This window comes from Heterodontus francisci, chromosome 46 (assembly GCF_036365525.1).
Source record: "Heterodontus francisci isolate sHetFra1 chromosome 46, sHetFra1.hap1, whole genome shotgun sequence".
NCBI classification, from domain to species: Eukaryota; Metazoa; Chordata; class Chondrichthyes; order Heterodontiformes; family Heterodontidae; genus Heterodontus; species Heterodontus francisci.
In genome coordinates, this window is record NC_090416.1 from 10,822,096 (window position 1) to 10,835,522 (window position 13,427).

General features: G+C 53.5%; 1 protein-coding gene across 8 annotated transcripts in view; it reads right to left on the reverse strand.

Moving 5' to 3' along the window:
* Positions 1 to 5,269: 5,269 nt before the first annotated feature.
* LOC137356817 (tripartite motif-containing protein 46-like) overlaps positions 5,270 to 13,427 on the reverse strand; it is a 113,662-nt gene continuing 105,504 nt past the window's right edge. For 7 of the 8 annotated variants that reach the window (XM_068022614.1, XM_068022616.1, XM_068022613.1 and 4 more), the window contains 4 exons: positions 11,462 to 11,715; positions 10,277 to 10,398; positions 9,277 to 9,576; positions 6,596 to 6,763 (listed from right to left, as the gene is read on the reverse strand). In XM_068022614.1, coding sequence (XP_067878715.1) covers positions 6,687 to 6,763; positions 9,277 to 9,576; positions 10,277 to 10,398; positions 11,462 to 11,715 — 753 coding nt within the window. In that variant the 3' untranslated portion in view covers positions 6,596 to 6,686. Of the gene's footprint in view, positions 5,544 to 6,395; positions 6,764 to 8,071; positions 8,370 to 9,276; positions 9,577 to 10,276; positions 10,399 to 11,461; positions 11,716 to 13,427 lie in introns of those variants that run through there. The other variant, XM_068022621.1, reaches the window with a different exon arrangement.

Sequence of the window (13,427 nt, forward strand, 5' to 3'; positions counted from 1 at the left end):
GCAGCCTAATCCCAAATGGCGGCCGACTCACATCCAGTTTTGACGTCGCACCTGCCATCTTGGCCACTCGGGGGACTGAAAAAATGAGGTGTAGGGCTGTTGTGTGATTGTCTTTAAGAGTGATGTCCCTTTAAGATCTTAGTGAGCGAATGAGCTAAGGACCGGGATGCAGTCATGTGACTGCAAGCTTCAGTCACTCTGTAACTGTAACGTCCAGAGTAAGGTTCTGTAAGTAGTTTGCTCTGTACCCTATATAATAGTTTAGCTGTAAGAAACCTGTTTGAGATCTTCAACCAACTGGACTCCACACATCTCATTTATGTTGCATCAGATGACAAAAAGAACACATTACATGGTGGCAGCTCCTCATTACATGGTGGCAGCTCCTCAGCACTGGGGCCAACTCATTTCTAGGCCATGTTTCCTCTCTGCATTGGCCGGGATTGTGGCCCATCCCCCACACCGCTCAATTAATGGCTGCCTTGGCCTGGCTGGTGTCCAACCTCCCACCAGTTTATATTGAATTGTTGCCCAGCTGTCAACAACAGCAACTTGCATTTCTATAGCGCCTTTAATGTAGTAAAACATCCCCAAGGCACCTTTCAGGAGCATTATCAAACAAAATTTGACCCCCGAGCCACATAAGGAGATACTAAGGACCAGCAACCAAAAGTCTCGGTCAAAGAGGTCGGTTTTAAGGAGCGTCTTAAAGGAGGAGAGAGAGAGAGAGAGAGGCGGAGAGGTTTAGGAAGGGAATTCCAGAGCTTAGGGCCCCCGGCAGCTGAAGGCACGGCCGCCAATGGTGGAGCGATGGGAATCGGGCGGGGGGGGGGGGGGAGATGTGCAAGAGGCCGGAATTGGAGGAGGGCAGAGATCTCGGAGGGTTGTAGGGGCTGGAGGAGGTGACAGAGATGGGAAGGTGGGGGGGGGGGGGGAGGGGTCGAGGAGGCCATGGAGATGATTTGAAAACGAGGATTGTTGTGATCTGGAACACGCTGCCTGAAAGGGCGGTGGAAGCAGATTCAATAGTAACTTTCAAAAGGGGAATTGGATAAATACTGGAAGGGGAAAAATGTGCAGGGGATATGGGGGAAAGAGCAGGGGGAGGGGAGTGGGACTAACAGAATTGTTCTTTGTAAGAGCTAGTGCAGACTTGATGGGCCCAATGGCCTCCCTCCGTTGATGTACTGTATCAAAGATCTCACAATATCTGTACACATACACACAATATGAACGTCACAGGCCACACTTGTTGCAAAGGACCTTTAATATGAAATAAATAACAGCAAAACTCATTGTCCTACAGCGTACACCCATGGACAGTGTCAGTACATTCCACTCAAAGCCCTCCCCCCACCCCCCCCCCCCCCCACTCCCAAAACACTTGCTGTAATTGTGACCCTGACCTCCGCACTCACGTTGGGCAGCCAATTCGGACCTGGCTAAAGACGCCCTGATTGGGTGCTCAAAACCAGAACACCATCCAATCAGGAGGCCGGAGAGGAAAAAGCCCTGTTAACGGGGGATTTATTTATTTTTTTGTCTTGAGTGATTCGATAGGCTGCACAAGCAGGTGACGCAAATCAGAGCCTGGGGGTCCTAGTGCCCCCCCTCCCCCTCCCCCACTGCCCTCCCCGGAATAGAGGGGAGAGGGAAATCAGCCAGGGTTCCTGATCCTGGGTCGCCCCCTTCCCCTCCATCACACTCGCCTGCCCGCCGTGGCGACAGGCTCAAGATCGGCCCTAGGCCTCTCCAGGCTCAGAGGCCTACCCACACTGCTCCAAAAAAAAAAAAAATCGCCCATCAGATTCGGAGTTGCCAACCCACCACGATCACCCTGGACTCCTCAGGGGGTGAAGGCGGTTATCCCGGGCACTCCCTCGAGCAACAATCAAGAGCCAAGTCCATAAGGGATGTGGAGGAAAAATGGTTCTTATTACGCCGAGACTTTCACGGCCTCAGGACACACTTCTCAAAGCTCACGATGCACGAGAAAGGGTGTTTGGCCGGGTATGAGGCCTCCAGGAATGCATCAACCATTGGCAACCCCATACCGTGGGGAGAGAAACTAAACCACCCAGTGGTGGAAATATAGGAACTTTTAAGAGGCAATTGGACATGTGGTCAAAGGGGACTAAATCCCCAAGAGCTGGCACAGACAAGACAGGCCGAATGGCCTCCTCCTGTGCTGTCACCTTATCGATGGAACCGGAGCCCCGGTGAGAGCCAGCGTCTTCGAAGGGGTCGGGGAAAGGGGGCAAACACGGTTTCTAAAAGTGCTGCCAGTTTAAGGACCCCCCCCCCTACCTCTCCGTGATGTGAAGCTGAGTTGAATTCGGATCTCAAAAATACAAAGTTGTCTTTCTTTTTTTTTTTTACAAACAAAGTTGCCCCCGGTTCAGACAAACGTCAAGGTTACAAACATTTAGTCGACTTTAAAACATTCAGACATTTTATAGTCAGGAGTTGCCGCAGAATCACACACAGGTAGGCCTCAAAATGGCTGCCTTAGGTTTCCAAATAACCGCCTGAAAAATGTTTCCACTGAAAGGGTCCGGCCTTCTGGAATCGCGACCCTCTTTGAGTCGCTTTCTTTCAAACCGACACCCGTGTATCATGTCATAAAGTATTCCGTTTGGAGCGGCAATCGTGTTGGTTGACAATTAACCCGAATCTCCTGGGGCTCTGAATTTCCGCCCCCATCCTTTTCTCACCCTCTCAAAAACTTTCCTCAAAGGAAGTTTGAAAATAAAATCGTTAGCAAGCACAGGATCGCAGAGGTACTCACTGCCCTGTCGCCCTAAAGCAATGGCAGCTAACATCATCCATTTTGGAGGCCTACCAAAATGTCCGTAGCCTAACTCGGCCCACTCCACTAAGCCTGCAATGTCCACCCATTTCTGCCCTTTTAATTCCAGGCATTTTTATCATCGTGTGCACCTGCCCTCCACGCGACAATAAAGGTGCTAGCGGCCCAAACGTGGTGATGCAGAAAAGTAGGCAGCTAGTGAGCCTCCTCGTTACTAGGCCCAAAGGCCTTCGAGCTCCCGTGACATTTCACCCTTACATTCACATATCTTAACTTTATGCCTCTACCTAGATTCAATGCTAACCCTGTGACACTTCTCACTCATATTACAAATACAAACACAAGAGTTGAGCAGAATTACATTCAAAGTTTTTCAAGTCAAATACGTGAAATTCACTTATCATCATACCATTTCATCATATAATCTGCTTATCATCATACCGGGACCATTATAGACATCGAAACCCACTGAAAACTTTATAATAAACCCACATTATTTCATTAATATATTCAGTAATAATCCATTCAGTTATTCTCTTCGCCTTTCAGTTCCGCAGAAGTTGACCCTGTTTCCTGTTGCAGGCCGATTATCAGGATAAGTGCGCCCAGTACATGTTTTTTTTTAAATCTTCTGTGAAGCGTAGTTGAGCCAATTGGGACCCTTCCCACCCCCCGCCACCGTATCAGACCCCCGTGACGCCAACTCTTTCCCGGGCCCCGCTTTATATCAGAGGACCCATTACCATCGGGCCTACACGATCAGGCTTCAAGACCTACGCGGAGCTCAGAGCCTCCTTCAGCATTTCACGGCCACTTCCTCCCTGCAAGGCTTCACGTACAGCGTTAGCAGCCATGTGACTAGGCCTCACCTCAGTCCTCGGCCTAGATTGTCTACTCCTCCATGAGGTTGTCAGCTCTCTTCAGCGTCTCCCATTCACCGTCCTCTCTGCAGCTCACTGAGATCTATTGAGGCCTACTGCAAGAGGCTGACGGGGATTTGCCAGTCGGCCCCCAGGTCCTAAATCTTACCTCTGTAACCCCTTTTTATCCCCGGGATCATTCTGGTGAATCTGCACTGCGCTGCACCCCCCCCCCTCCAAGGCCAGGGCAACGTAGGAAATTGAGCTTCAGGCTTTTCCGGCCTCCGTGGTTCTGAGCCACTGGGGTGTCTAAAACCTGATTGGTTGATATTCACAATGCTGGGAATCCAATCCTGAAATCCAATCCCAGAACTGTTGGCGGCAGGGAGTAGGGAGGGGGGAGGCGGGACCAGCTCTGCGCAAAATGGCCGCCCTTCCGAGCGACGGTTTTGGAACGCGAGACGGCGAACGGCGGCCAATCGGGAGGCCGTGGCACGGGCCAGTCGTGATTCCGAGCGGTCGCTTTCCGGGCTTGGACGTCCGTTTTGTTCACAGTCGCCGGAAAGTGGGCGTGGGCCTAAAGGCCGCTGGGCAGCTGTGCGCTCGTAACGCAACGCCCTCCTGCCTGATATCGAACCTTCTCTGGAGCATCTACCACTCTTCAAAACTATCCTCTTCAATAACGAGGGCCATTGACCCCTCAAACCATCAGCAACAAAGACATCAAACAAGACAAGAGACGTTTCCCTTCTCCCTCTTTTAGAAAAAACACCAGAGAGGATTCAGTCTTCCATCATTCCCATTGGGCAATCTCGTGGATATATCCGTACATATATATATATACATATATATATTATAGAAAAAAACGGCTCGGAGAGCCGCTAAGAGTTTAACATTCAGGAACTCAGTGTTCCGTCCACCTGCGGTTGCCAAATGAGGAACGTCGAGCTCCAGCAATCCGCTTTTGGCCGGTTTGTGCAAGGGACACCGTTGAGTCATCGAAACCGAGCAGGGTAAGCACTTCAGGGAGACAGGGCGGACCCTTCTCCCCCCATCCACCCCTCCGCAACCTGGATCCCAATGCCGACCAGGAGGACACCGAGGATGAGGCGCTTCCCGCTCGGATGCAGAGGGCCACCCAGAGCAAGGCGCTGCCCTTGGCACGCGGCAAATCCCGGCGTCGGTTAACAAAAAAAGTTGGCGCAATCCGGACTGCTGGCTTCCACTCGGAGGGACGTGAATATTTCAGAGTGTGTGTGTGTGTGTGTGTGAGAGAGAGGCAATAAATGACAGGTCAGAGGTTGGCGGGCAATGAAAGATGGCATCTGGGAAAACAGCGGAAAAGTTTGGAATTCCCTGCCTGCTCCTGGATGAATCGCGTCTCGGTCCATTGACTCTTAACAGGAGCTGATGGTCGAATAAGGTTATATAATGAACCAAAATGTACTCATTGGAAACCCGAACACCGCCCCACTTCTCTTCTTCTCCCTCCCCAATCTTTGACGCAGCCGAGAAGTTCAGTTGAGTTAAGGAAGTTCCCTTTTACTCCCCTTCCCGCCCCACCCTCCCGCAACCCTCCCCCCCACCCCGCAATCCCCATTTGCCAGTTGGATAATCCCCCTCCCCCCATCCGAGAGCACTGGTTTTCAGCCCGAGTACTGGCGCCCACCCATCCCAGTCGCGTCCACTCGTTCTTCTCCGGAACCCATAGCGCCTCGAGTCTCGGTGGGGGGGGGGGACGGTGGTGGTGGTGGGCTGACCTCTCGCCGACCCCAGGCTTCATATCGGCGTTCCCGAGTCCGGCCGTTGGTAAACGCCAGCGGCCATCAAGGACCCTGCGTTCCAGCCACTGAATGGGCTCCAGCCCGTGAAAGCTAAAAGGGGGGGGGGGGGGGGGGGGGGGAAATCACAAATATATTAACATTCATTTCCGTACGTCAACGGAACTCAACACAAACTCCTCCGACGGGCTTAGGGCGAGGAGTTCCGAGGGCAATTCGCATCTGAACTGCCTCAACACAAATGGGTTCATTTCAGCAAGATCAATCTGCATTTATATAGCGTCTTTAACATCGTAAAGGTGCTTCGCAGGAGCGTTATCAAACAAAATTTGACTCCGAGCCACATCAGGAGATATTAGGGGACGGGCGACCAAAAGCTCGGTCAAAGAGGTCGGTTTTAAGGAGCGTCTTAAAGGAGGAGAGAGAGAGAGAGGGAGGGAGGTGGAGATATTTAGGGAGGGAATTCCAGAGCTTAGGACCCCCAGGCAGCTGAAGGCATGGCCGCTAATGGTGGAGCGATGGGAATCGGGGGGGATGGGCGAGAGGCCGGAATTGGAGGAGCGCAGAGATCTCGGAGGGTTGTAGGGGCTGGAGGAGGTGACAGGGATAGGGAGGGGGTGGAGGGCAATGGCGAGATTGGAAAACAAGGACGGGAATTTTAAAATGGAGGCGTTGCCGGACTGGGTGCCAGTGTAGGTCAGCGAGCATGGGGTGGGGGGGGGGGGGGGGGGTGGTGAGGGGTGAACGGAGCTCCAAGTGAGTTGGGACACGGGGGCAGTTTTGGATGAGCAACTCTACCAAGGGAGCAAATCCCATTCGTCCATGGCAAGGCCAGAATTTATTGTCCATCCCTAACTGCCCTCGAGAAGGGTCCAGAACGCGCACTGGACCCTTGACACTCAAGGACGCTGGCAGGAGAACACCCTTTTAGCCTGGTTTACTTACCCTTATGCGTGGCGCAGTTCGTCAGCTTCTGCTCTGGCCTGGAGGCCACATGCTCCTGGAGGTGAAGGGCCCCCCCGCCCACGAAGCAGAAAGCTGGACAGACAGGCCCGCTGCAGTCCACCCCGCACTCCCACAGGCTCCGGAAGGACACCGCGTCGAAGAAGGCCACACGGCCCCTCTCGTAGTCCAGGCAGACACCCAGCCGCGAGGGCAAGGGGGCGGTGCACCCCGCTGGGTCGCGGGCGGGCAGGGGGGAGCCCTGGGGCAGCAGGACCTTGCCCATGCCGATGGTCAAGAAGGCGTAGGGCGGAGAGGCGTCCACCGTGGCATCTTCGGCCCCGCTGTCGTGCCCGCTGTCGGGATCATACCTGCGACAGAAAGGGCACAACGAAATAGAGAGTAAAAATAAACAGGCACGTAGAAGGACACCCCAATCCCTGCCCGAGTGAGGACAAACGGGTAATTCCCTCCATTGATCGCGCCTGAAGACCGCACCGCTGTCAGTGACTGCGACAGATTTCACCGCAATTGTTTTTTGAATCTATCCTCCACTCTCTGTATTTGCTGGGGAAGTAATCCCGCTATTATCGGGAGACGTTGCTGCAGTTTCAGTCATGAGTTCTGTTTGCTGTAGTTCATAGAGACTCTTTAAATAGACTCTGTAGACTGTTTGCTGCAGTTCATAGAGACTCTTTAAATAGACTCTGTAGACTGTTTGCTGCAGTTCATAGAGACTCTTTAAATAGACTCTGTAGACTGTTTGTTGCAGTCATAGAGACTCTTTAAATAGACTCTGTAGACTGTTTGTTGCAGTCATAGAGACTCTTTAAATAGACTCTGTAGACTGTTTGTTGCAGTCATAGAGACTGTTTAAATAGACTCTATTTCTCATCCCCTCCAACTCAGTCGCTGACACAGGGGTGTCAATACTCACTCCAAAATTAATTATAGCAAGGGATTGTCACTCCCGGTGCCTCAGGGGTGGGGTGGGGGGGCGAATGTACACTTGGTGAGGGGATTGAGACATACATTAGCCACCATTCCATATTCCTGATCACCAGGGCAGGATTGGGCTTGGAAGTGATGCTCTTAAAGGTTGAATTCTCCTCACTGATGGGTGCAGGAGCTCAGGACGCGTGGGGTGCCCACCCCCTTCCCTTTCCCGAGGGAGTCAGCGAGACGGGAGGAAACTGGAGACAGGATTCCGCCAAGCATTAAAAAGGCCGGCGTTCCTGACCTTTGCCCTTCTGGGTTTCCCTCCTCTCAGGCCGGGAATTCGCGGAACGTTGTGGCTGGGGGCCGTGGCCTAACACACAAGCAGCCCCAACCCTCCTTCTCTTGAGCTCTGCCTCCTGCTTGGGCCCTCAGAGGTTCATAGGTCGGGTTTTACTGGTTTGACCTTTACGCCCCATTGCCTGACCCCTTCTCAGTTTGCTGTTGGGAAGTGGGTGACGCTGGCGAGGCGGTCTCCAGGCGCAATCTAGGCTGGCGCTCCAGTGCCGCCCCCTCGGCCAAGCTAAGGTCCCACAAGCCTCGTGTGAGATGAGCGATGTGGATTCTGATGGAGAATGGAAGCTTTGTGCCAAACTGTGAGTGACGGGGGAGTTGGGGTGGGGGGGGCGGGGGCGGAGAGACATGGAGTGAAATGGGTGAATGATCCCCTGATGTTTCCATACCTGGGACTGACCATGTCCTGGGGCACTTGGAACCACTCCTGTAGCCTGCTCTCCAACCCAATGCCAACCTTCACCAGGTAGGAACTCGGGTCGACTGAGCACGCCCAGTAGTGCTTGCCCTGGGTAAGGGCCACATCCCCGATGACCAGGTCAATGGACAGGTGGCAACTGGTCATGATTTGCTCAGCAGCGAAGAGCATGGGAATCCCGGCAACGCTTCGGACGGCCCTCTGGTCCTTGCTGATGATCAGTCGGTCATGGCTAAAGCCCCACTTGTTGTCCAGGAGGAAATGCAGGACTGGCGGCCGAGACAGCGGAGTGGACGAGAGAAGAGGAGTGAGTGAGGAGAAGGTATGAGGGGAAAATTAGGGTTGAGAAAGAGTGAAAGGAAAAGCAGGTCAGGTGTGGAAAGATGGCGTTCGGATGGCAAGAAAGGGAATGAAAAATTTGAAGACACGGACAAAAACAGAGAGAGAAAGAGACCGTAAGAAAATCGGTTGATCAAAGCTTTATTTGTGGGGTAGGGTCATTCTCCTGGCCATCCAGTTGCCCAACCCCCCCCCCCATCCCCACAATGCAATAAATCATGCTTGAGACCTGCTTGGAAAGGCTGCCATTTTATGCCGGGCAGCCATTTTGTGCCACGGGCAGCCATTTTGATTGGAACGCCGCTCAACAAGGCCCCTATCTGCGTAAGCCCCTTCAAAGCCCACCCGTCTTTCCCCACCTTTGTGGCAGGAGACAGCCAGAGGCGCAGAATTCGAACCCCCAAGAATTGCGGACGCGGACAAAACAACCCCCGTCCAATTAAAATCAGGGAGCCAGAGTTAAAAATCGGAGGACGTCACCCTCAAGGAACATCTGCAACAGCAGCGGCCTCCCCAGATCGCAAGACGTCTGAGGCGGGGATGTAACGCGGTGCTGTTTCTACAAAATGTAGTGTGGAGGGAGCCTTACCAACATGGGGGAGTTAAGTCAGGTGTGGCAGGGTTAGAGGTCAACTAAACCAGGGTGCCCACAGACGCGATTCAGTCCGCCATTATAAAGACCTGCGAGCTCTGGATGACAGTTATACCGCAGACAGCGCCTGGGAGCCAGGCCCCGGGACTGCTTGGTGCCCTCGCCAACCCCGTTTCGCCTGGCGTATACGGCGCGCGGGGGGTGGGGGGGGGGGGGGGGTGGCGAGGGTGAGGGACGGAGCTTACCTGGCGCAGGTGGGCTGCGGAGGTAGATCTCCTCGCTGTACTCCCCGTAGCCCGCCTTGTTGAAACCACGCACTCGCAACGCGTACACGCGGTCCATGTCCAGGTGGCCCACCGCGGCGCCCGTCCCCCGCACCTCCTCGATGCGCTGCCAGCGCCGGGGGCCCTTGGGCAGGTGGTCAGCCTGGCGGAACTCCACCTCGTAGTGCCAGGCAGCGGCCGAGTCCTTGGGAAGCCGCCAGCAGAGGTAGATCTGGTCATAGGCGTATGTCCGCTGGGTGTCGATAACCGGAGCATCGGGCGCTGGCAAAACAGGCAAGAAACGGCGGCTCAATCATTTAATTCATCATCTTGCACCTTTAACAAAGTAAAACATCCCCCAGGGTGCTTCACAGGACCATTATCAAACACAACACCGAGCCACATGAGGAGATATTGGGGGACAGGCGACCAAACGCTCGGTCAAAGAGGTCGGTTTTAAGGAGCGTCTTAAAAGAGGAGAGAGAGGCGGAGATGTTTAGGGAGGGAATTCCAGAGCTCCCAGGCAGCTGAAGGCACGGCCGCCAATGGTGGAGCGATGGGAATCGGGGGGGATGTGAGAGAGGGCGGAAATGGAGGAGGGCAGTGATCCCGGGGTCTGCTCCAGACTCATTGATAAAGACTGATGGCTGTGATTACTCAACTTACTTATCCCATTATCCCTGTATTTTGGGATGACCAAGATGGTGGAACTCAAACTCAAAGGACCGTCGGCTTTCAACTTCCGGTTACTTCGCGGTTCAGATGAGGTGGAGATTTAATAGGAGGGAGAACCAGGCCAAATACAATAAGTCGAGAGAGGAGGCGAAGGGGAAAATAAGACTGGCAAAGAGAGAATATCATTGGATGGCAGTTAACGTAAAAGGGAACCCGAAAATCATCTACTCATTAATGAGTACTTTGCATCAGTGTTGACTAAGCAAGAGGTTAGGCCTGGGGTGGCCCTGATCGTCTCCGTACTAACCTGTGGCAAATTGCAGGTTGTTCAGCAGTTTCAGTTCACTGTTAATGTCCAACTGGAAGTGGCCAAAGGAAGGATCCGCAGCTGGGCAGAAATTCTGCAGGGACTCCATGGCTTTTACGATCCTGAAATGAAACTCAAGTCAACCAGCAGTTGTGACAAAGAAATCTTAAAGCTGTCTCAGCCATTGACATTTCGTCTGATGCTTAAGGCAGTAGCACTCGCAATAGAGAGCTCTCACTAGCCTCATGTACTGTCCCTCTCTCGCTCTGTTACACAGTTAACCACCCCAATGTGTCCGAAGCACTCTCTCTGCTCCTTAGTGTGCCTTAGCTCCACCTCCCAACACAAACTCAGTCTTTGCCACTATTGCAAATCTGGGGATATCCTTGCCTCTCTCGCCCTTCCCGTCTCCCCACCGCTCCCCCCCCCCCCCTCCACTCCCACTTCTCCATAACTCTCTTGTTCCATCGTTGAATATATCTTTGGTCTCTCAGGGAAATCAAGGGGCGTGGCGAGCGGGCAGGGAAAGTGGAGTCAAAGCCCGAGATCAGCCACGATGGTTTGGAACCATCAGCAGGCTCGATGGGCCAAATGGTCTACTCCTGCTCCTATTTCTTGCGTCCTTGAGTTCATCCCCGTTTATAAAAAAATAACCACAGGGCTTTCCGAATCCAGTCTTGGCGTCAGCCGGCTCAGGGCGTGGAAGTCGGTGGGGAGGGGGAGGGGGAGTGGGGGGGGGGGGGGGGGGTTGGTGTGGCACGAAGGTGCCCCGTTGCCCGCCTTCACCCGGGGAGCGTTGAGAACGTGGAACTCGCTACCACGGGGAGTGGTTGAGGGGGAGTAGCAGGGATGCATTTAAGGGGGAAGCTGGATAAACGCACGAGGGAGAAAGGAATAGAAGGATATGGGGATAGGGTGAGATGAAGAGGGGGGTGGGAGGAGGCTCGTGTGGGGCAGGAACACCGGCATGGAGCAGAAGAGCCGAATGGCCTGTTTCTGTGCTGTAGACTTGACGCCATTGTCCCCCTAGGTGGCGTCACGGGTCTAGGGGGGCTAGGAAGAGAATTATTAGACCCCCCCCCCTCCAGCGCACCCCAGCTGAGATTAGCACCCATGAGGGTGAGGGAGATGAGAGGGGTGGGGGGGGGGGGGGGGGTGAAGGGAAGGCGAGGTAGAGAGGTTTACCTGGAATGCACTTGCTTGGCCGCCTGGACAAAACAAGGGTGGTCGGTCTCCTTCAGCACCTCCTGGGTGTATCCCACCATCCCGGAGTGTTCCAGCATTCCCTGGTGCTCGGCGATCTGGAAGTTGAGGCACTCCAGCCTCTGCCGCTTGCAGGCCTCGATGGCCTGCAGTAGGGTCAGCTGCTTCTCCTCCAGCGTAGAACACAACTCCCGGATGGATTGCACCACCTCTTCCCGCGCCTTGGAGCTGTTGGCCTGAAGAAACACAGATCCGGCAACATCAGCCGGTCACACTCTGACCTGCGAGTCAGAGGTCACGGGTTCGAGCCCGCACCCCCCGCCCCCACCCCGCCACCTCTGGGACTCGAGTCCCATAAATCCCAGGCCGACACCCCCAGCGCCCATACTGAGGGAGCGCAGCACTGTCGGAGGCGCAGTCTTTCGGACGAGACATTAAACCTACCCATTTGCCCTCGCGTAAAATATCCAGTGGATGTTATCTATATGGACTTCAGTAAAGCCTTTGACAAGGTCCCTCATGGCAGACTGATACAAAAGGTGAAGTCACACGGGATCTGAGGGGAGCTGGTAAGATGGATACAGAACTGGCTCGGGCATAGAAGACCGAGGGTATCAGTGGATGGGTGCTTTTCTGAATGGAGGGATGTGACTAGTGGTGTTCCGCAGGGATCAGTGCTGGGACCTTTGCTGTTTGTAGTATATATAAATGATTTGGAGGAAAATGTAGCTGGTCTGATTAGTAAGTTTGCGGACGACACAAAGGTTGGTGGAGTTGCGGATAGTGATGAGGATTGTCAGAGGATACAGCAGGATATAGATCGGTTGGAGACTTGGGCGGAGAAATGGCAGATGGAGTTTAATCCGGACAAATGTGAGGTAATGCATTTTGGAAGGTATAATGCAGGTGGGAGGTATACAGTAAATGGCAGCACCCTTAGGAGTATTGACAGGCAGAGAGATCTGGGCGTACAGGTCCACAGGTCACTGAAAGTGGCAACGCAGGTGGATAAGGTAGTCAAGAAGGCATACGGCATGCTTGCCTTCATCGGTCGGGGCATAGAGTATAAAAATTGGCAAGTCATGCTGCAGCTGTAAAGAACTTTAGTTAGGCCACACTTAGAATATTGCGTGCAATTCTGGTCGCCACACTACCAGAAGGACGTGGAGGCTTTGGAGAGGGTACAGAAGAGGTTTACCAGGATGTTGGCTGGTCTGGAGGGCATTAGTTATGAGGAGAGGTTGGATAAACTCGGATTGTTTTCACTGGAACGACGGAGGTGGAGGGGCGACATGATAGAAGTTTACAAAGTTATGAGTGGCATGGACAGAGAGGATAGTCAGAAGCTTTTTCCCAGGGTGGAAGAGTCAGTTACTAGGGGACATAGGTTTAAGGTGCGAGGGGCAAAGTTTAGAGGTGATGTGCGAGGCAAGTTCTTTACACAGAGGGTGGTGAGTGCCTCAAAACCTGCTGCTGGGGGAGGTGGTGGAAGCAGGTACGATAGCGACGTTTAAGAGGCATCTTGACAAATACATGAATAGGAAGGGAATAGAGTGATACGGGCCCCGGAAGTGCAGAAAGTTTTCGTTTAGGCAGGCATCAAGATCGGCGCAGGCTTGGAGGGCCGAATGGCCTGTTCCTGTGCTGTACTGTTCTTTGTTCTTTTGTTCTTTTTATCCCATGGACACTGCTGGAGGGAGAGCGGGGGGCACCAGGGGAGAGCATCTCTTCGGCCTAATATCTATCCCTCAAACGACAACACTTTGGAAAAAACAAACTGATCCGTCAGGTCATTTATTGCATTGTCGTTTGTGGGATCTTGCTGTGCGTGGATTGACTGCCGCGTCTCTTACATTACGACGGCGACCGCACTTCAAAGAACAAAAAGGCACCTCATTGGCTGTGAGATGCTTTGGGAGGTTCTGAGATGGTGAAAGGCGCTAGAGAA